The sequence below is a fragment of the Sceloporus occidentalis genome, unplaced genomic scaffold (genome assembly GCF_023333645.1).
Source record: "Sceloporus occidentalis isolate IW3139 unplaced genomic scaffold, rSceOcc1.0.p SCAF_4, whole genome shotgun sequence".
Lineage (NCBI taxonomy): Eukaryota > Metazoa > Chordata > Lepidosauria > Squamata > Phrynosomatidae > Sceloporus > Sceloporus occidentalis.
This window is the reverse complement of record NW_028316984.1, coordinates 69,769,144-69,790,228: the sequence shown is the minus strand read 5'-3', so window position 1 is coordinate 69,790,228 and position 21,085 is coordinate 69,769,144. Positions and strand designations below refer to the sequence as shown.

Sequence of the window (21,085 nt, the reverse complement as noted above, 5' to 3'; positions counted from 1 at the left end):
GCTAAGTCTGTGGCCAAAGAGAGACAGGTGAATCATAGCCACATAAACCCTGGGTGAACCCAGGAATAGCTGAGGAGGGGAAAACAGAGGGGAAAACAGAGGGGAAAAATAACTTCCTTTTCAAGCCATGTCTGCATTGCCACTTCTCTTGGGTGAGCTGCAGGCCTTATTGCATCAGATCCAAGTGTCCAACTAGAGCAGAATTCTATTTAAAACAGTGAGAGAGGCCTAAGGCGGTTGATTGCTTGGGGAAGAAGAGCAAATGACACCTGGTGGCAAATTAATGGGCATAGTACCCAGCCAGCATTGTTAATTTGGGATGCCTCAGATGGTCACCCCAGTCTGCTTAGTGATAAAGTCAGCAATGAACTGTGAACAGCCAACAAGAAACCTCAAAACAAGTTGTTGATGTTGTGTGCCTTCAAGTCATTTCCGATTTATGGCAACCCTAAAGTGAGCTTATCTGAGGGTTTTCTTGGCAAGATTTATTCAGAGGGGGTTTGCCTTTGCCTTCCTCTGAGGCTGAAAAAATATGACTTGCCCAAGCTCACCCAGTGAAGTTCCATGGCTGAATGGTGATTTGAACCCTGGTTTCCAGAGTCATAATCCAGCACTCAAACCAGTATACCACACTAGCTCTGCAAAGCAAAGCGCAGAGGCAAAAGCCTTCTCCATTTGTTTATTATTAGCATCTGGTTTTTGTTTTGTTTTTGGCGTTCAGATCTATAACACCTCAGGGCTAGGGTTTCTATCATTAATCACTCTTGAGAGATCTAATGTCTTCTACACAATTTGTCTTGTCTTTTTTTTTTAAGGCACTAAGCTACATTTTATGGGTATCTTGGATAAGAGGTTGTCACAGACAATTGTTCCAGAAAACTAACTTGGGAAAGTTACTTTTTTGGACTACAGCTCAGACAGGGTAGCCAGTGGCTATGGTGGCTGGGAATTTGGAGAAGTGTTTTTCAAAAAAGCAATTTTTCCAAGTCAAGCAGAGAAAAACCTTCCTTTCTATAAGCTGATTCAGATATCTTATGTTTGTATAAGAAAAGTCTTGTTCTGTGCAAGCTGATACAAACATCTAAAGCACATCTGAGGCAACTCCAGGCGGGCATGGGAAGTGTCATGTCTGAAGCTCTGCAGAACCACTGCCTGTCAGTGTTGACAGTATAGAGCTAGATGGGCCAATGGCATCTGAAAAAGGCTTCATTCTATAGACTCATGATCTTAGCTGCCATATAATGCTTTGTTATCACTTATTCTATGATAAGGTCTTGTAGCCAGGAGATAATGTTACAGGAATCATAGTACCTGTCCTTCCTTAAAATGACTTGCCCAGAAGCTTGATGTCTACCACGTTGTTTCTTTGTATTTGTTTTGAAAGTTTCTCTTTGAAAAGTATCATCACAGAAGCATTCGGGGGGAAATACACTAGCAAAATGCTATGGTTCCTTTTAAAGAAATCAAGCAAAAATGGATTTGTTGTTCTTGTTGCTACTGCAGATCCCTTGTAATAACGTACTGCCTGAACCTCAGAACCATCTTTTTAAGGGGTACCTGAAAAAAACCACTGTCTTGCACAAAAAGGCCATCTCCTCTATGCCAATGGAATGCCAAGGGCTATAAACCCTTATTTATACACTTAACTGTACAATTCTTTCATAGTTGTGTTTATTGCTGGGAATGGAATGTACAAAAAGACACCACCACAAGGAAATGTCTTACTTGATGTTTGGAGGTGCATTTGGGTAAGTGTCTTCCTTAGATATCCTTTTCATGTATGGTTCTAAGATTTTGAAAAATTTCCATATAGACATGCATGACTGTGTGTGCTAATACTAGGGATTATGAAATATTAATATCAGTCGGTAATATACATCTTACTCCACTATCCTATATGTTTACTCAAAAATCAGTCTCAATATCATTTATTATTATTGTCTATTTATATAGCGCCATCTATGTACATGACACTTTACAAACAGTTACAGAATAAAGTATTTATAACTATTCGAATAATCTAAAATATTAAAATACAATAGTAAAATACAATAAAATACACAGAGATACACACAGTTAGTTCAACTGCATTTAACTCCAGCTAAGTACATATAGGGTTGCAACCTTAGGCAAAGGATCTGTTTGCATAAATTTACGTATAAAAAACACATTATGTTTGAAGCCATAATCTTTGTTTTTAGAAAATGTACAGAGAACACATATTTATTGTTTAAGGGAGAACAGGAGGATGCATCTTTTCAAACTCTGCTTGCCATTCACAGTTTTTATAAGAACTTGTGTTAACATTTATTTAGTGTTTATTGTTAAGGGCAATGAATGCATCTCGAGGGAGATGGGTGAGATGGATTGTAGATGTTGTCTGTTATAGCAAACACTTTGAAAAATCCAGTAACACTTTACTGCTCTCCATAGTTCTACACACATACACACCCTGCCTGTTTAAATTGGGGGCACTGTTTTAGTCGATTAAAAGCTTTTGGATTGATTAATTTATCTGATAAAGCTGTGAAATGTTTCAGTACTCTTTAGCATGCATGTGTGCAAGAAACTGCCTCATCTCAAGCCAGTCATGAACCCAGTGTGGCAGAGACAGGCTTTGTGTACCTGACATAGTTAGACAGCTGTGAGGGCCATTTCACAGCCTTGCCGACATCTGTTCTGGTTTTCCTTTAAAAGGGGAGGAGAGGTCTGGCAGCCTTTGAGTAGCATCTGCCAGTTGTATCTATCTACTGTTTTCATTTCATGCAATGCTTCCAGCATAGCATCATTTTTGAGGAAATTTTGGGCAATCAAAATGGCAGCCCACAGTCGCACAGTGCATTTTTGGCCTGTTGCTGCTGCTGCTGCTTGCCATCACCACTGCCAGATAGGTCCAGCTGGATCAAGCAATTGAGAAAGTGGCGCTCTAGATGCTAAGCTTGAAACATTCTCTCTCTATTTGTTACCCATTGTTTGAGGCTTTAATTTTTTTTTTTATTAGTATTGCTCGTTAACCTATTTAGGGTTGGTTTTTTATTTGTTTGTTTCTGGTTTGGGGTTGTTGGTGGTTTTTTTTTTTTTTTTTTTTTTTTGGTCTAATTGTTAATGCAGCCTATTAAATTTTAGTTACTCTAAAAACCCTTTATATATTTTTTGGGGGGAGGGGAGTTCCAGAATGACTGAAAATGTTGTCTGCAATGTTTAAAGCAGGGGTAGGCAACGTGTGGCCTTGAAGTTGTATAGGGTCCTCCAAGGCTGTTTTTGACCCTGACCTGCCAGACTCCCCCCAAACTACCTTTTTTGTCTGGCAAAAAGGGTGAATTCCCTCTTCTAGAAGCCACCAGGAGCAGTGATTCACTTTTTAAAATAGGTTTTGGAGAGGGCTCCAGTGTTTAACATTTTAAAATACCCAGTAGTGGACCTCCAGCCAGTAATGAACTTCAAAATTGATCATGAACTTCCAATCTCTTTGCAGGTGTTCCTCCATTTTCAAAAATCATTTGTGGCCATCTCTATGTCCTCCAGAGAGTACTAGGGGCAAGAAAACTGGCCCACAGACTCACAGATTCTGCCCATCCCTGTTTTAAACTAAGAAGTAAATGTTACTGATTATGTCGGCTGGGAGGTAATAGCAGTTTAGATCATGACATTTCAGCAGTAATGGTCCCTTGTTACTCACAGGGAAAGTACCATATTACACGTAAAATCATTTGTAGTTTGGTGAGGTATTCAGCCTGGTCTGTCAGAGAACTCTGGTTCCTCATCAAACTACAAATCCCAAGATTCTGTAGGTTACAGTCATGATAGTTAAAGCAGTATCAAATTGCTTTAATTCTGCAGTATGGATATACCATTTGTTCTTTCAAACAAGCGCAAGTGCTCACTTGAACTAAACTAGAGAACTTTGAGCCCGAACAATTTTATTGGCTTCGTAATTCCCACTTGGCTCCTACCCGTTCATCACCCTGTTTAATCTTATTTTACACCAGCATTGAGGTCATTGTGACAATTTAGCCAGTATACCCTTTAAGGCTTTTTAAATTCAGGGGAAGGGGGGGGGGGATGACTTAGTGATGCTGTATGTTGGACAGTTACAAAGTTATGAATTGTGCAGAGGGAGAGATGATATTTTCCTCCCCCAACCAGCATATTAAAATTCAGGGTCACCCGGTAAAATTGATTGGTACTATATTCATTACAGACAAAAAGAAGTGCTTTCTTGCACAGTCATTAACGTGTAATTATCTTAGGGAATTCATTAACAGAAGATGTAGTGCTAGCCACTAGCTCAAGATGGCTTTTCAAAAAATGGATTGAGAGAACTTAATAGATAGGGGGCAGGCCCCTCAGGCTGCAGTCCTCTTACACAGGAATCTGGTTTACTGACTGCGTGGGAATTACTCTTGAGTAGACATGCTCAGGATCCTGTTGTCAGTTGCCCTAAGGCAGCACAGCTACATGGATGTCCAAAAGAGGCCAGATGTAGAGGACTAGCACATGCATTATGTTCTTTTCCTTAGCGTATGGTTCGCCACTGACAGCATGCTAGACTCAAGACCGTTTCTGCATTCAATGGTGCAGCTGCAAAGTGGTGGGCAAAATGAAGGCATTTCTCCTCCAAACAGGAATACTGCCTCCTAATGAAATTTTCCTTTATTCCCCAAATTTCTTGCTTTGCAGGGAGTGAGACACTGAAAATCATTTACACCTATAAGTCTTATATTTGCTGTGTTCACCTTGGTATCTCTGCCTGCTCCTTTTCTTTGGATGCCTGAACTGTATTTCTAATATTCAACTAAAGTGTTATGTTTCTGCAATGCTGGAGGTTTAGGGAGTGGGTCTCTGGATGAGTGAATAATAATAATAATAATAATAATTTATTTATTTATTTATTTATTTATTTTTCCCACCTCTCCCTGCAGATCAAAGCGGGATTACATCCAGTAAAATGCAATCAATAAAATATTAACAACAATAATAATTGCAAATAAAGATTAACTATATCATGATACCATAATAGCAACAGCAATAAGGTTGTACAGGAATTATAATCAAGGAGTGGAGCATTAACATAACAAATTTCCTTTACAGGGTCGGATGGGTAAGCCTGCTGGAAGAGATCCGTCTTAACTGCCTTCTTGAAGGCATAGAGGGTGGTGATTAGATGGATCTCTTCCAGTAGGCTATTCCATAGTTTTGGAGCGGCAACACTAAAAGCTCTTTGGGAGATCGTTGTTAATATAGTTTTTTGGTATTCTAATAAGTTCTTCTCAGATGTTCTGAGAGTGTGGGGTGGATTGTGTAGGGAGAGGCATTCCTGCAAATAACTCGGGCTCAAGCCATGTGGGGCTTTAAAGGTAATAACCAACAACTTGTACGGTGCCCGGAAGCTGATCGGCAGCCAGTGAAGAGATTTTAGGACAGGTGTTATGTGGTCAGACCTAGATGAAAGGGTGACCAACCTGGCTGCCATATTTTGAACCAACTGAAGCTTCTGAACTTGGCACAAGGGTAGCCCCATGTAGAGCGCATTGCAGAAATCTAAGCGAGAGGTTACCAGTGCGTGTACTACTGTTTCAAGGTCCTTTCGGTCCAGACAGGGGCGCAGTTGGCGTATCAGCTGAAGCTGATACCAGGCACTCCTGGCCATTGCATCTACTTGAGATGATAGCTGTAGGGATGAGTCCAGAAGTATTCCCAAACTGCGAACTTTGTCCTTTAGGGAAGTGTGACCCCATCCAGGATTGGCTGACAAATTTCCCTCCCTGGACTTGGAGTTCCTATCGCAAGTACCTCCGTTTTCTCTGGATTCAGCCTGAGTTTGTTTTCCCTCATCCAGCCCATTACCGACCCACGACAGGAATTCAGAGGAGAGATGCCATCCTTAGTCACTGCAGCAGTCAGAGACATAGAGAACCATATTTGGGTGTCATCAGCATACTGATAACACTGCGCCCCATGTCTCTGGATGATCTCACCCAGCGGCTTCATGTAAATGTTAAACAGCATGGGAGACAGAAGGGTGCCCTGAGGGACACCAGATGTCAGCTCTCTCTTAGAGGAGCAGCTATCCTCCAGCCTCACCATCTGGAATCTGCCCGAGAGGTAGGACTGGAACCACTGGAGTGCAATGTCCCCAATTCCCAGCTCCCTCAGGCGTTCCAGAAGGATACCATGGTCAATGGTATAGAAGGCCGCTGAGATGTCCAAGAGCACCAACAGGGTCACACTTCCCCCACTGATGCCCAGATGAAGGTCATTGGCTAAGGTGACCATGGCCGTCTCAACTCCGTATCCTGCCCTGAAACCGGTTTGAAATGGATCCAGACAATTGGCTTCTTCCAAGACAGCTTGGAGTTAGAAGGCGACTGCCCTCTCGATCACTTTGCCCAAGAATGGTAAAAGGGAGAGCAGCTTATAGTTATTTATTACCAGGGGATCTAGGGAGGGTTTTTTACAAGAGCGGTTTAACCACTGCATGTTCCAATTTTTCTGAAGGATGCGTTGATTATAGATTGTAATAATATTTTTACTGCATCACCTCCCTGGGCCATGATGGGCAAGGATCGAATGCCAAGTACCTCCCCAAAGCTGGGATGTAAATATTTGACTCTTTTGTCCTTGCAAGTGAGGATGAATAATTTCTGCAGGTTTCTCCCCTATGTAGAGAAAACAATTATTTCTGCACAGTTCCTGCCTGGTGACCTCACATTCTGAAATGTTTCAGAAAATTATTCTGCACAGAAATGCACAAGGATTGTTTGAGTAAGAATCATGGCTTTTTGTACAGAAAACATTGCTACCAGATAACCATATGTCGTTTGTACACCAAATTTCACAACTGTCATGCAAAGAATCCATGGGTGCAGAATAATTTCCTGAAAAGCTACGAGATGTGCCAATACCAGATGAAAGTGTGATAAAATTCTCACCACTATATTATTCTTTCCAACTCAGTTTCTTGAGTGTCGGGAGATCATTTTTCTTTTTTGGGCCAGGAAAGGAATGACAGATACTTTTCCCACCTCATAGCAAACTACAAATTCCAGTGTTCCATAGCATGACGCAATAACAATAAAAGTGGTATTGAAGGAGCCCTGGTGATGCAGTGGTTAAATGCGGGTACTGCAGCCATTCACAGCCACCAAGTTGTGAATTCGATCCCAGGCAGGGCTCCAGTTTGACTCAGCCTTGCATTCTTTTGTAAGTCATTAAAATGAGTATGCAGCTTGTTGGGGCAATTGGCTTACACATTGTATACCACTTAGGGAGTGCTTAAGTGCACTGAGAAGCAGCATAGAAATGTACTTGCTTTTGCTATTGCTATTAAACAGCTATAACTGCATAGTGTAAATTCACTCTAGATCTTCCTGGTGCTGAGATTAATATGGATGCTGGTCCAATTCTTTAGTAGACTAATGCAAGTCAACCATATTGGATAAACCATACAACCCACACAACTCTCTTCTGCTTCTCTTACCATCTAGTTTGCATTAACAAACCGGATCAAAAATCGCTCCCGACACATTCCTAAAAGGGAGCACTGGTTAGACTGGGCTTCAGAAAAATATTCAGTAAGTAAAATAGTTGTATCTGAAATATTTCTACACCTTAGTATAATAACATCCAAAATCCACAAAATAATTATACCTTCGCTGTCCAACAAAAATGCACAAAATACATGATGCAAGCTTTCAAAGCTCCACTGGCATCTTCATCTGAACAACATCCTGACAAAATGTAGGCCTGTTATTCTAACACTATCCCCCCACCCACCCACCAGTATGATTTTTAACACCTTTGCCTGACGAAGAAGCCAGTGAAACTTTGAAAGCTTGCATCATGTATTTTGTGCATTTTTGTTGGTTCAATAACAGTATCACTATTTTGTGGATTTTGAATGTTATTGTACTTTGCTCTATGGCCAGCATGGCTACCCCTGAATATTTTTACACATTGTTATGGCTTTCCTGTGAGTAGAGTTATCAGCATGGATTTCCCTGTGGAAGTACTGTAACGTCAAAAAGAACTGATGATAGCCACAATAGAAATCCAGGTGATTGATTTCTTTGGCACCAAGTGGCCCAAGAAGTTTGATGGAATGGAGATTACTTCATTTATTTATATCAGGACAGCAATTTCCCTATCTCAGTCCTTCCCAGTCAAATAAATTTAGCATAGCAGGGCCATGTGTCAAGTAAGCAATGGAGGGCTGGGGCTAGGGAAGTGTGTCTTTGCATTTTAATGCTCTGATATATATATATATATATATATATATATATATGAATAATAAATAATAAAACTTTTATTTATATCCCGCTTTTTGCTACCACAATCAAAGTGGCTTGCAACCTTTAAAAAATAGAACAATATATGCAATTTCCACCCCCCTTAAAAAAAGGATTAAACAATTCTATCCATTAAAATTACAGACAATAAAATCTAAAAACAATAGTACAAGAATTGGGTAGTATCTGAATGCATGGAATATAGAACTGGGTGGGAATCATGTGAGGTAAGAATCATGCACACTTCCACGTAGCACTAGCTACCATTAAGGTGAGAATGCTGGGAAATGCAGCCAAACAACATTTGGAACAGAGTTTGATTCCCACCCATGTGTTAAAGCATGAAAATCAACCTTATGAAAAACACAGTTCCTATGCTGACCCTGATGTTTGTCTAAGATTATTGCCTGCTAGTATTTCCTGTTATTTATTCCTGCTCCTTCTAACTTTTGCTTCTGCATTCCTCTTCTCAGAAGCAGCTGATCACTGAGGTTAAAATGGTGACTCGTGTCCTCTTCCTCTTTATCCCATTGCCAATGTTCTGGGCTCTCTTTGATCAGCAGGTAATTTGTCCCAGCACCAAGTATGGTTTTGTTGCACATTACAGCTCTGATTTTGGGATTTGGATTAGACTCAGAGAGAGTCACTTTCCTCTTAAGTGAGGAAAGTGAGAGAGGTGAAGAAAGTGTCAAGTTGCTACCACATTGCAGAATTAATGACATTTGACACCGCTTTTAGCTGTGATGGCATCATACTATAACCGTGATGGCGAACCTATGGCACGCGTGCCACGGGTGGCACTCGATGCCATTTCGCCAGGCACGGGGCGACGGAGAAGGAGGAATGGGCACACGTGTGCCCGTTCCGCCTCCTCCCTGCCGTTTTTGGGCCTCCTGCTGTCTCTCTGAGAGAGCGGGAAGCCAGAAAATGGCGCCTGGGAGGAGGAGACAGAGGCGTGCGTGCATCTGTCTCCTCCTCCCAGCTGTCTTCCCATTCCTCCGCGTGAAAGGGCTCCATGGAGCCCTTTCACGTGGAGGAAAGGGCCAAAGAGAAGGGGGCTGGGACGTGTGCCCAGCCTCCTCCTCCTCCTCGGCTTCTCCTTCCCCCGCTCGCCCTCCCAGACCCACGGCTGCACTGCCATGGGTTTGGGAAGGCGAGGAGGGAAGGAGAAATGGCCCGTGGAAAGGGTGGGGGGGAGAAGCTGGCTTCCTCTTCCTCCTGCCCGCGGGGCTTCGCCAGGCCGGAGGTGTCCTTCGGAGGACACCTCCGGCCTGGGGAAGCCCCGGGGACAGGAACAGGGCCTGCGGACCCTTTGCTCCTGCCCCCCACAGGCCCTTACTGGTCCCCAGCTTTCTCTGAGAGACAGCTGGAGGCCAAGGAAAGGGCAGGAGGAGCAGGCGTGCGCCTGTCACTCCTCCCCCAATTTTCCCCGACTTCCAGGTGTCTCTCAGAGACAGCTGAAGGCTGGGAAAGGGCACGGGGAAAGTCCCGCCCTCGGAGGGTGGAAGCCCCGCCTCTGGCACGGGCCCCCGCCCCCGGAGGGCAGAATCTCCACCCTTGGCACGGTGACCTAAAAAGGTTTGCCATCACTGTACTATAAAGTCCTGGGATTTGTAGTATGTCGTAGCACCAGAGCACTCTGACAGAGAAGGCTAAATATCTCACAAGCTACAAATCCCAGAATTCCATAGCATCGAACCATGACAGTTTAAAGCAGTATCAAATTATTAATTTTGCATTGTAGAAGCTGTCTAAGGCCATATTTTAGTCAATACCATCAAGATTAAGGGCTGAATTGGTGAACCACAGAAAATTTATGTTATCATTTTGTGGCTATCCAAGTTGAATGATGTAATGAACATATTTTGTTCCTGCTTTACTTAAGAAGGAATGGGAATCATGCAGTTCTCCAGATGTTGTGGAACTGCAGCTTCCTGCAGTCTTCATCATTAACTATATGAGGGCTGATAGGAGCTGCAGTCTGACAACTTGTGGAGGGCTACACAATTCCCATCCATGTTAAGGCAGGAGAGAAAATGGCTCATATGATCATCCTGTTGATTAGACCCCATTGACTCAGTTACTGAATGGTGAGCCAACACTTTTGTAAATCAAAAGTTTGAATAGGTGTACTCTAGGCAGGACTCACAACAAGATTTAAGCCAATGTGTAGCTCCCCAGAGGTTGTTGGACTACTGCAGCTCCCAACGACCCTTGCTAAAATAGCTAATGGTGATGGACGACGGGGCTTTAACCCCAACACAAAACACAAAGGAGGATGTCGAAACAAGCAAAATGCCAACTAGAAAACAGGATGGGGGCGGGGACTCCAAACAGTAAAGCTAAACAAATGTGAATATAATAATAGGTAAGATTAGACAGAGGGATGCAGTGGCTTAGTGGTTAAGACACTAATTCTCACAATCATAAGGTTGGAAAGTTGGCAGTTGGAAGCCTGAGCCTGCATGATGAGGTGAGCCTCCATCACTAGACACAGCTTCTGCCAACCTAGCAGTTCAAAAGCATGCAAATGCAAGTAGATAAATAGGTATCCCTTCGGTGGGAAGGTAACAGCATTTGGTGCAATCATGCTGGCCACAATGCTGGCTTTTTGGCTTAGTAACAGAGATGTCAGTTATGACTAGACATTCATGTCAAGGGACTACCTTTACCTTTAGGATCAAACAGAAGCAAACTGCTGCAGCCTTTCGTAACTTGTGTGTTTTTCCTTATTAATAACTGTTGCTATCGTGACCACACTCTGATATCTCTTTGCCACATGTATTCCAGTATTCATTCATCTGTGAAATGTTGGAGGAAATGAGTTACTTTTCAAGAGGAATGGTCTAAGCTCTGCATAGCATTGCATAAATGAATTAAGTGTATTATACATCACAGATTGCTAATTCTTTCCCATTAAGGGTAGGTTTTAAGGAAAGAGTTGGCAAAGTTCTGTGTCTGGTAAGAGATAAGGAAAGCGTGCATAGGCTTCTAGTTGGTTGCAGTTATTGTTTATGTGTAAAGAAATAAGTTTAGTGTGCATGTTCATGTTCAGAATTCTAACAGTTAGTATATAAGCAGTTTCATAATTTTAATAGCTTTTATCAATGTTGACTAGTTTTTGACAGAAATGCATTTAAAATATACAATATTATGGAAGAAAACAGTAAATTTTGTGGTATGAATTGAATCAACAGACAAAAGGAGTAACTTAACAAAATCTTTCTCATCCCTCCTCAGTTATCTTACTCCTTTGTGATTCATTAATACAAAAAGCAGATAGATAGATAGATAGACACACATACATATAATTTTTACTTGTTATCACAAAAAGTGTATTGTCTTACAAATTAATTCAGTAAAATATTACTTACAATTAAAAAAAATAAAAAATAAAGTGAATGTGTGGCGATTTTCACGATTATTGTTTTAATCATTAATAAAATCTAAAAAGAGAATGGAGGAATGTAATATAGCACTATCTATAAGACTGATCAGTTGCTCAGTTCTTTCCTTATACCTTCCTTCTGAAGCTGAAACAAATTAATATGACTATCTGTTTGAAAAGTAATAAAATACATTCTCCTATGCACTTATCCACAATTTATCCTTCTTTTTATGTTTTTGGGGGACATAACACAGAATTATCCATTTTTTCAGACAATCCTTATATGATCCATGTATCTCTCCTATATGGTAGACTTTGGGCTTCATTATTATCTGTTCTCTTCCCCTTAGGGTTCTAGGTGGACAGTACAAGCCACTAAAATGAATGCTGCTTTTGTAAGTAGATGTGGTTTATTAATGATAGTGATATGTCTTCTTTTGAAAATTGAAGTAAATGGTTTAAAAGATGGGTTTGCAGTGTAATAAGAGGTCACCCTTCTATTGATTTAAAAATAAGTAAATCTTTAAAGAGACAATAATTACAGTCATAATGCCTGTGAAGCATAATTGCAGGAGGTGAGAGCAATAAAATATAAAAATGGACAGAAACTGAGAGCATCCCCAAACATCTAATATGTATTGGCTCAGTGAGGTTCCAAGAGTTCCTAATAACTTTCCACTTGGCCTTCAGTCCTGCTTTATAGTAATAACATGCTGCAGCCACACTGTAGAAATAATCCAGTTTCACACCATTTTAACTACCGTAGCTCAATACTATGGAATTCTGGGAATTGTTTTTTGTTGTGGCATCAGAGCTCTCTGACAGAGAAGACCAAATGTCTCACAAAACTACAATCCCCAGAATTCCATGGCATTGAGCCATGGCAAGTAAAGTGGTGTCAAGCCGGACTATTTCTGCAGTGTACAGTAGATGCAGCCACAGTAGTAAAAGTAGCACCAGTATTAGGAGCTGCAAAGCTTGGCAAAGTTATGTTGTAGACTACAACTCCCAGAATCCTCCAACCAGCACAGCCATGTTGATTGGAGCATTCTGGGAACTATACTCCAAAAGGTAACATTTCCAAGTTCTAATAGCATTAGTAATGGCACTAGGTTTTTTGGGTTTTTTAAAGTACATCTGCTTTTCATGTGTAAGGCACCAGGCTTGGTGCTTGACAGTACCTCTTAAAAATGAGCTTCAGGTTAACAGAGATGGAAAAGGCATAAGTTGTAAAACCACTTTCAGGGAAGGAGAGATTGACCAAACATCTGATTCAGTATTAGGTTCATATTTACTTGTATCCTTCCCTTTCCTCATGGAGGCGCAATTCTTGCCATACTCCCAACATTTCCACAAGGTGCATTAGTCTGAGAGAGGACAACTTGTCCAAGGCCACCCAGTGAGTTTCGTAGCCAAGTAATAGTTTGAAATCAAAGCCAGATCCAATATTCCCTTTTCAATACTTCACTGTCTTCCCTGATACTCAAAAAACTGTGTTGGAACTGTGGTATTATCTGTTTGTGGAGGACCCATGCATGAATGGATGTTTCTTTACATGAGGGAATACATGGAACAGCTCCGAATCCTGTTGTGTTATTATTTGCCCCATAACAGCTTTCGAGCGAGAGGAGAAGGAGAATGTGTAACAAAACAGAATGGTGATAAGAAACTTAATTGGCTCTGGAAAGAGCATAAAGATCTCATTCAAGTCCTTCTGCCAGAAGGCAATTTTCCATTCACTAACCTATACTGAGTGTACACAATAAACCCACCTCAGATTAATTCCATCTCTGAGATGATCAGAATATTGGCCAGAACAGGACTGAGGGCACCTTTCCAGTAGAACATTATTGAAACATTAGATAAAGGCTCATTATACATTACATGATTTATACGTGAATACAGTCTAGTTTTTAAACAAACTTTCTTTCTCTGCGTGTGTTCCCAGTGGTGCTGCTATCCAAGGAGAGTAGGGACTAGGAATATGATAACATTTCCTGCTACAGATTTTGTTGTTATGTTCTGCAGATGGCTTGCTTTTCAAACGTTGCTCCTTTTCTGTCTATATGGACAGTATATGGATTCAAGCATTTAAAAAAGAAACACTGAACCACTGGGAAGTTACTTCAGCTGTTCATAATTTTTCCCCACCCCCAACCTGCAGCCAATGTGTTTGCTGTCTGCTTCACTGATGTCAGTTCTGCCACAGTTGCTTCATTTGTTTGCTAACTGGTTTCAATGTCACTGTATTTCAGGGAGGATTTGTCCTTCAGCCTGACCAAATGCAGGTAGGCCAATGACTACCAGCTTGTACCTCTTTCTGTTCTGTCTCTGTTGCTGTGCTGTGTGTCCTCAAAACGTTTCCGGTTTATGGCAACCCTAAGGCAACCCTATCATAGGGTTTTCTTGGCAGGATTTGTTCAGAGGAGATTTGCCATTGCCTTCCCCTGAGGCTGAGAGCCTGTGACTTGCCCAAGATCACCAGTGGGTTTCATGGCCATCTCTATGTTGATATTTGGGTGATGAACCTTGGCCGTGATTCCAGTCCAGTGCCAAATGGATGAAGATGCCGGTTATCTCTCCAACACAGGAACAGAGCAAAACTCCAAAACAGGCTTTCAGCTTGCTGGAACAATGCCTGGAGAAACAGCTGCTAAATCAAAGAATCACTCTCCAGCAGTTCACTCCTTAGAGGGCTTTATTACTTTGTTCCAAATAAACACGAGCTAGTCACTACTATACAAAAACTCTTACTGTCACACCACACTATCTTCAAACTCCCACAATCCACCAGAACAGCGTTTGAACATTTGAACATTTTTACCTTCAGTACATCAACACTCTATACCCATTGATTGGCAGAAGCAGATTTTTTAGACTGCAACCATATACATAGTGACCTGCAAATATGCCCCACTGATCATCAGCATGACCTACAGATATAGGCGGGATTAGGGTTGCCATAGCTGAGGACCTCCAAACCGGGACAAATGTAGGACAAGGTTCAAAAATGTAGGACCTTTTTTTTTTTTAAATTTCCTGGCCAGGAAATTAAAAAAAAAAAAAGGTCCCACATTTTTGAACCTTGTCCTCCTTCTCCTTCCCGGCTTGGGAGGAAGCCTGGGGCTGCTCCCAGGCCGGGAAGGAGCGTGGGGGCCGCTTGTCATCATGGCCATCGCCGCGGTGGCAAGCGGCCTCCTCCTCGGCCTCGCAGAGGCCTTGGAGGACCCCACAGCCGGAGCTCCGACCGCGGAGCCGCTTCCAAGGCCTCCAAAGGGGCCTGGGGAGAGCTTCTCCCAGGCCCCAGAGGCCTTGGAGGAGCGCTCCGCGATCGCGGAGCCTCTTCCAGGGCCTCCAAAGGGGCCTGGGGAGAGCTTCTCCCAGACCCCAGAGGCCTTGGAGGAGCGCTCCGCGATCGCGGAGCCTCTTCCAGGGCCTCCAAAGGGGCCTGGGGAGAGCTTCTCCCAGGCCCCAGAGGCCTTGGAGGAGCGCTCCGCGATCGCGGAGCCTCTTCCAGGGCCTCCAAAGGGGCCTGGGGAGAGCTTCTCCCAGGCCCCAGAGGCCTTGGAGGAGCGCTCCGCGATCGCGGAGCCACTTCCAAGGCTTCCAAAGCCTCCAGGCCCTCGCTGGGAGGGGGGTGTCCCGGGGGCGGGGCCAAACCGGGGCGGGACCGTGTGGACCCACCCCAAACCGGGAAAGTCCCGCCCCCAGGCGGGATATGGCAAGCCTAGGCGGGATACAAACCGCCATATAGTACGTATAGGATACGTACTAGGGTTAGAAAGGGGCGGTGCTTCCGCACCCCCCTAACCCTAGTACGTATCCTATACGTACAAGATGGCGGTGCCCCTTCCACATGGGTTGGTGCACAGTCCCTAACCCTAGTATTGCTGGTCGCACGCCGCTTCAGGACCATCTGTCCCGGGCCTAAATTACATTTGTTGTTTTATTCAGATAGCCTATCAGTCAAAGGCCATGCATCTTCATTTCTCATGCATTTTCTTCCCCATTTGTTTGTTGTTTACTGCTGCTGCTTCATCTACTGGCAGCAATGATGGCTGTCTCGTGGTAACTGGCATTTTGTTTTTCAGAACAGTCTGGAGATTACATCATTCTGGACCATTGGGAGATGGAATGGGGAAATGGTGACTTCTACACACATAAAAGTCACCATTTCCCATCTGGGGGGGGGGTGCATCCTCCCTGCCCCAGAATCCCTGGATTAATGCCCCCCCCCCATCAACTGCAGCCTTCCCAAACCCAAATGAGTGACAAATACCTACCGATGGGGATAATAAGTGCTGACCCATTTGTACCATTCATTACTTATGGCTTTAGTTCCATAGGAAATAAAAGTTGCATTGAATGAGTCCCATGGTTCAATTAGTCATTTGTGATTAAATGAATGTATGTCTCCAACATATATCCAAAAGCAAGACAAACTCTTCAAGCATGAAGTACCTCAAGGGTTTTAAAAGCAAGCATTCACCGGTGTCCTTCCTTTTTGTTTATCACTAGCAGTTCTGATTGAATGCACAGTGCAATTGCCTTTCTATCCTAAAGTGGCTTCTGTCCTCAACAGCCTTATTCCCTGCTAACTGTTTAGAAGCAAAGCTTTAATGATCATTAATTGCTAATCTCATGACTTCTTTGGCCTTACAGTTCTTAAATCCTCTCTTGATCCTTGTCTTCATCCCAGTGTTTGACTTTGGGCTGTATCCCCTGATAAATCTGTGCAAATTTAATTTCACGTAAGTATCTGAACAACAAAACCTTGCACAAAAATGCAGATCAAGTTTTTAAAAGAGAATGCAAATTTAGGCAGAAACATGCACACTCTTGTCGGCCTAAAATATATAAGTCTTAATAAATATCAATTCAAACTTTGGTAGTTTGAGTCTCTTTTAAGCTCTCAGGCAGTAAAAAACATGAGGAATATTGTCTTGTACCTCTCATATATTTTCTTAAGGGGCCTGCATGTGTCTGTAGTTTCCAGTCTCTACCAACTTTGTTGGGAAGGCCCCAGTATTTCAACTCCCCTGAGTATTTTTCGTCAAGGGTAGGGTGAATTCACCAATTGAAAAACTCCTAACCTTCTTTTCACCTCATTTAGGATATTCACGAACAGGCATCCTAATTGAAAATATCAGTCATGATAGGAGCTTTGGAAAATGTGCAATTTATTTTTTACATCCCTTCAGCTCTTGTAGTTTAATAACCCTGAGGCAATTTTTCTGTCTCCCCAGAAGGGAGTTGGAGATAGATCATCAGTGGTCCTTTCCTCCACCTCACACATTAACTAAATGCCAAACAATATTCCCTCTTAAAAGAGCCAAGAGGAAGATAATATGAAACTTGCAAGCATTGAATCTTTTTTTTGTTTAAAAAGGCATATCACTTTGAAAGGGCTTTGGTTATATCCTCATAATAACATCACATGGAGGCTTTAAGTTAAAGGACTGTTGGATTTAGCAGTTTGTAACTGAAATGATACCTGTTCATATGGCTTAATATGCAGTGATATTCAACTTGTAAGAACGGGTGTGATTCATTTTAAATTACATTGTCTTGGAATTACGTTTGTAATTTATTTACTCTCAGGCCTATTAAAAAGATGGCAACTGGGATGATCCTTGCAGCCGTGGCATTTGCAGCTGCTGCTATTGTAGAACTCAAGATAGAGGTAAGCGCTGATTAGCTGCATGGAAGAGGTTGAGATAACATACTTTGCTGGATTTGTTTCATGCTACTGGGTGCCAAATACATGTTTCAAAAGACATCAATATTGCAGGCTCTGCTATTGCTACAAAAATAAATCTGTATGTTGTTGGGAACTGGTCTGGGGCAGGCTGGATCAATAATAGCTGCAGTTAATTAAATCATTATGATCGTGTTTGTTGGCATATTCCTTGTTTTAATTAGGAAAATGCTATGCCAGTACCAATTCCAAAAGAAAGTTACATTCAGGTCCTGAATTTGGCAGACGATGATATTGAAGTGGCAATCCAAGATTATGACCTGTTTCGGCATCCAATCAAACCTTTTCAGGTGAGTTTCTTTAGATATTTCCTTCCGGTTTTATTTATGGCCACAGAAAACTGCTCCCATTTAAGTCAATAGGTGACTCTCCAAAATAACCATAACAGCTGTTGTAAAGCACATTTGTTCATTCTCTATTGGGCTATGTACTTCCTGCATGGCTGCTTTTGTCCATTTTCAGGCATTGTTGCTAAAGCTTCTGTGTGACAAGAGTAACATGTGCTCCCTCATATAATCAGAGGAACAAGAAGATCTGACCTTTTTTCCCCTGTGTCTGTTGTGCCATATGGAGCAGTGGTGCATACCTACAGGGTACTGTGCCTTTGACAGCAACCCCCTCACCCCCTGTGAATTTCAACAGAAAAGCCACAGATGGTGGACTATATTTATTTATAATGGGGGGTGGGAGATTTCTTCTGGGATGAAAACATGCAAAAAAAAAAGTGGCTCTTTATGCGATCTATATTTCCTGTTGTTCAGGCTCAAGTGGCATTTCAATTTAGACCTGAAAAGAACATGCTTGGAGAAATAAAATAAAAAGAACCTCACAAAAAGAATATCAAGAATGTGGCAATTAATTATAAACCTTGCTTGAAAAGGTGAATCCTCCTTCCCCCCCCCCCCACAGTAATCATATTTCATATGATATGCTGCTGATATCCATTTTAGAAGGGCATGCAGTTTGACAGCTTACATCCCCTAGTCTTTGACTCCCTGCTTGGTTGCTGGATTGCTTTGCTTTTCCTGACAGGAGGTGTGAAATGGGTATTTTCATTGTGAATGTCGACTCCAAGCCAAAACAGTTTCCATCCCATGTCTGGAATTGCCATTATTATTGTTGTTGTTGTTATTGAGATCCCAACTGACATCATAAACATGTGTTGCATTCCATTTTTGGTAATCTTGATTGTATTATACCAGCAGTGCTAGTTGGGGTGGTGAGAAGTCAGGTGAACAAAGTATAGAAACAGAAATGGGTTAAACACTAGCTCTATCTTTATTGGCTCCAGCTTAGCAAATTTGACATAGGCTATCTCAAGGTTATCTGAGGGACCACATGCCATTATATGAGCCTGCCTGTGTCTTAAGATCTTCCGGAGAGCCCTCACTGTCTGTCCCACCACCCTTACAAATACATCTAGTGGGGACATGGGAGACAGTCTTCTTGGTAGTTGCCCCACATGCTGGAACTCCCTTCTTAGAGAGGTTAAACTCATGCCCTCTTTTCTCTGTGCAGGCACACGAAAATGTATTTGTTTTGGCAGGCCTTGGCTTGACTGCTCAGAGGAAAGGACTTTCATGTGATGTGTTATGTGTGTTTCTGTTTGCTGTTCTTATCTTTAATGCTTTGTTTTTTATTTGTTTTTATTTTTTGATAATTTCATTATATGTTTAACATTTGCATAACATAAACATTTTAGCTGATTTTGTTTAAACTTTTGTAAGTCACCTTGTGTCCTGGGCAAAAAGGTGCAATTGTGATCATCATCCTCTTCATGATCATGATGAAGATGACCATCAGTTCAGGATTACAACATCCAGCAGCCTGGGTGCTGGCCAGTTTTCTCTCCCAGCCCAAATGCTGAGAGCTCTTGGATACGCTCAAAATGGTCCACCCATGGTGGGCCACCCAGTGAGTCATGCTCATTCCTATGACTTGGGAGGAAGCCTGCCACTTGTCAAGCTAAACTGGTGGTTTGAAGCCAAACTCCTGGATTTATTATGGGGAGCCTAATTTGGAGGGATGGCGCACGCTGGGTTAATTGTTTTTGCATTTGCAAAAACGTGCAATATCAAATAAGAGAAGCAGATCAAGAAATGATGACAATATTAACTTGCTGTGAGAAAAGTAAAAACCCAGTGCTCACAGATGAGTCACAAAGTTCCTTCTTCACTTTGCCAAATCAATGGCCAAGGCCTGTCTACATCTGGAGACATATGGGCATAAAGAGAGGTTGGGTGGGGAAACCAGAAGGTGAAAATGTTAAAACAGCATGCAAAGCCTAAGACTGTATCTAGGAGGCAAAGGAGACTGTTCCTTCTGGTACCTTGTTCCCATCCATGGTCCATTGGTTTACCTACTCTGTAGTGCAGCCAGGTAGCACTTGGGTTTTAGAATGAAGAGGGCTTTGGATGTAAGTTTTTGCCCATACCCTAACCCCACTGGTGCAAACACAGTTCCCTCATAAGCAGGGAATGTGATTCTATGGTGCTCTATGATGATATTGTTTGACTCTAAGGAGTTTTTCACACAGCAAAAAAACCCCAGCTTACCTTTCCCGGTTTGAATCCTCTTCCAGGATGCAGCTGGGTATTATCACACCAATGGAACTCCAAATTCACTGGCTGAGTGCAACCCAGCTACACCCTGTCTCCCAGGCTCGCTTTGGCAGCCATTTTTTTAAAGCCAAGAGCTTTCCAGCTTTGAAAAAGGGCACTTAGGAGCTGGGCTGCAGCCAGGCTGCACTTGGTTAGTGGCATCCGTGATGAATTTTGTAAAATGTAAACAAATGAACCTTTGTACATGTGCCTGATGCCGAGTTGTTTATTATTTTTTATAATTTTGTGTCCTTTGGTTTGATGATACCCGGCTGCATCCCGGAAGAAGATTCAAACCAGGAAAGTTAAGCCAGGGTTTTTTGCTGTGTGAAAAATTCCTACAATGTGTGGACAGTACAGTACTAGCTTCTCCTGAAACTTTTAAGGGAAACCGTACTTTTAATTAAAATTTCCTTCCTTGTAGTTTCTGCTCTTTTATGGCTTTCTCTCAAATGGAGATGGAGTTTAATTGATGAATTGCCCCTTTAATAGCTTCTTTTGATTTCTATTGTCTGTTCCTGTTCCGGTGTATCTGGGACAGGGATTACCCATTCCTGTCACAATTGTTTTCTAGAAAATACTTTGCAATCTGGGGGTTTAAAGTATTGATCTTTTCAGTGGAAATGTTGAGCACTGGATTACTGAGATAACACATACTAATTGCTTTGAACGCCCCAGTGTTATATAAATGCTGTTATAATTCTTTTAAATAATTAATGGTTATCAGCCTGAGCCTCTTGGTTTAAAATTCTGAATTTTTAATTGTGTGTTTTTCATTGTAATGGTTTTTATTGTTTTATACTACCTTTCAGTTTTACATTTGTTTGTGAGCCACTCAGATCATTTTCATTATTAGAGTAGCTTTATAAATACAACAATAAATAAAAACTTTAGGCTACTTCATTATTTCTTTCTTTTCTAGCAAACTTCATCAAATTTCTGGGACATGTTATGAATCCACAGATGCCAGGAGTAAAGTCACAATTTATTAAACAGCAGTGGAACACCCCAAATGAATAAACTGTTAGATATTTATTTCTTCATTACAGAA

At 42.0% G+C, this 21,085-nt stretch overlaps 1 protein-coding gene across 2 annotated transcripts in view; it reads left to right on the top strand.

Annotated features, from left to right (window-relative positions):
- The window catches only part of LOC149313970 (solute carrier family 15 member 2-like), an 88,566-nt gene that overhangs the window by 38,069 nt on the left and 29,412 nt on the right, over positions 1-21,085 (top strand). The window contains exons 8-15 of one of the 2 annotated variants that reach the window (XM_089523342.1): positions 1,666-1,748; positions 7,488-7,574; positions 8,762-8,851; positions 12,027-12,071; positions 13,932-13,964; positions 16,339-16,427; positions 17,278-17,359; positions 17,599-17,724. In XM_089523342.1, coding sequence (XP_089379468.1) covers positions 1,666-1,748; positions 7,488-7,574; positions 8,762-8,851; positions 12,027-12,071; positions 13,932-13,964; positions 16,339-16,427; positions 17,278-17,359; positions 17,599-17,724 — 635 coding nt within the window. The remainder of the gene's footprint in view (positions 1-1,665; positions 1,749-7,487; positions 7,575-8,761; positions 8,852-12,026; positions 12,072-13,931; positions 13,965-16,338; positions 16,428-17,277; positions 17,360-17,598; positions 17,725-21,085) is intronic. The other variant, XM_089523343.1, reaches the window with a different exon arrangement.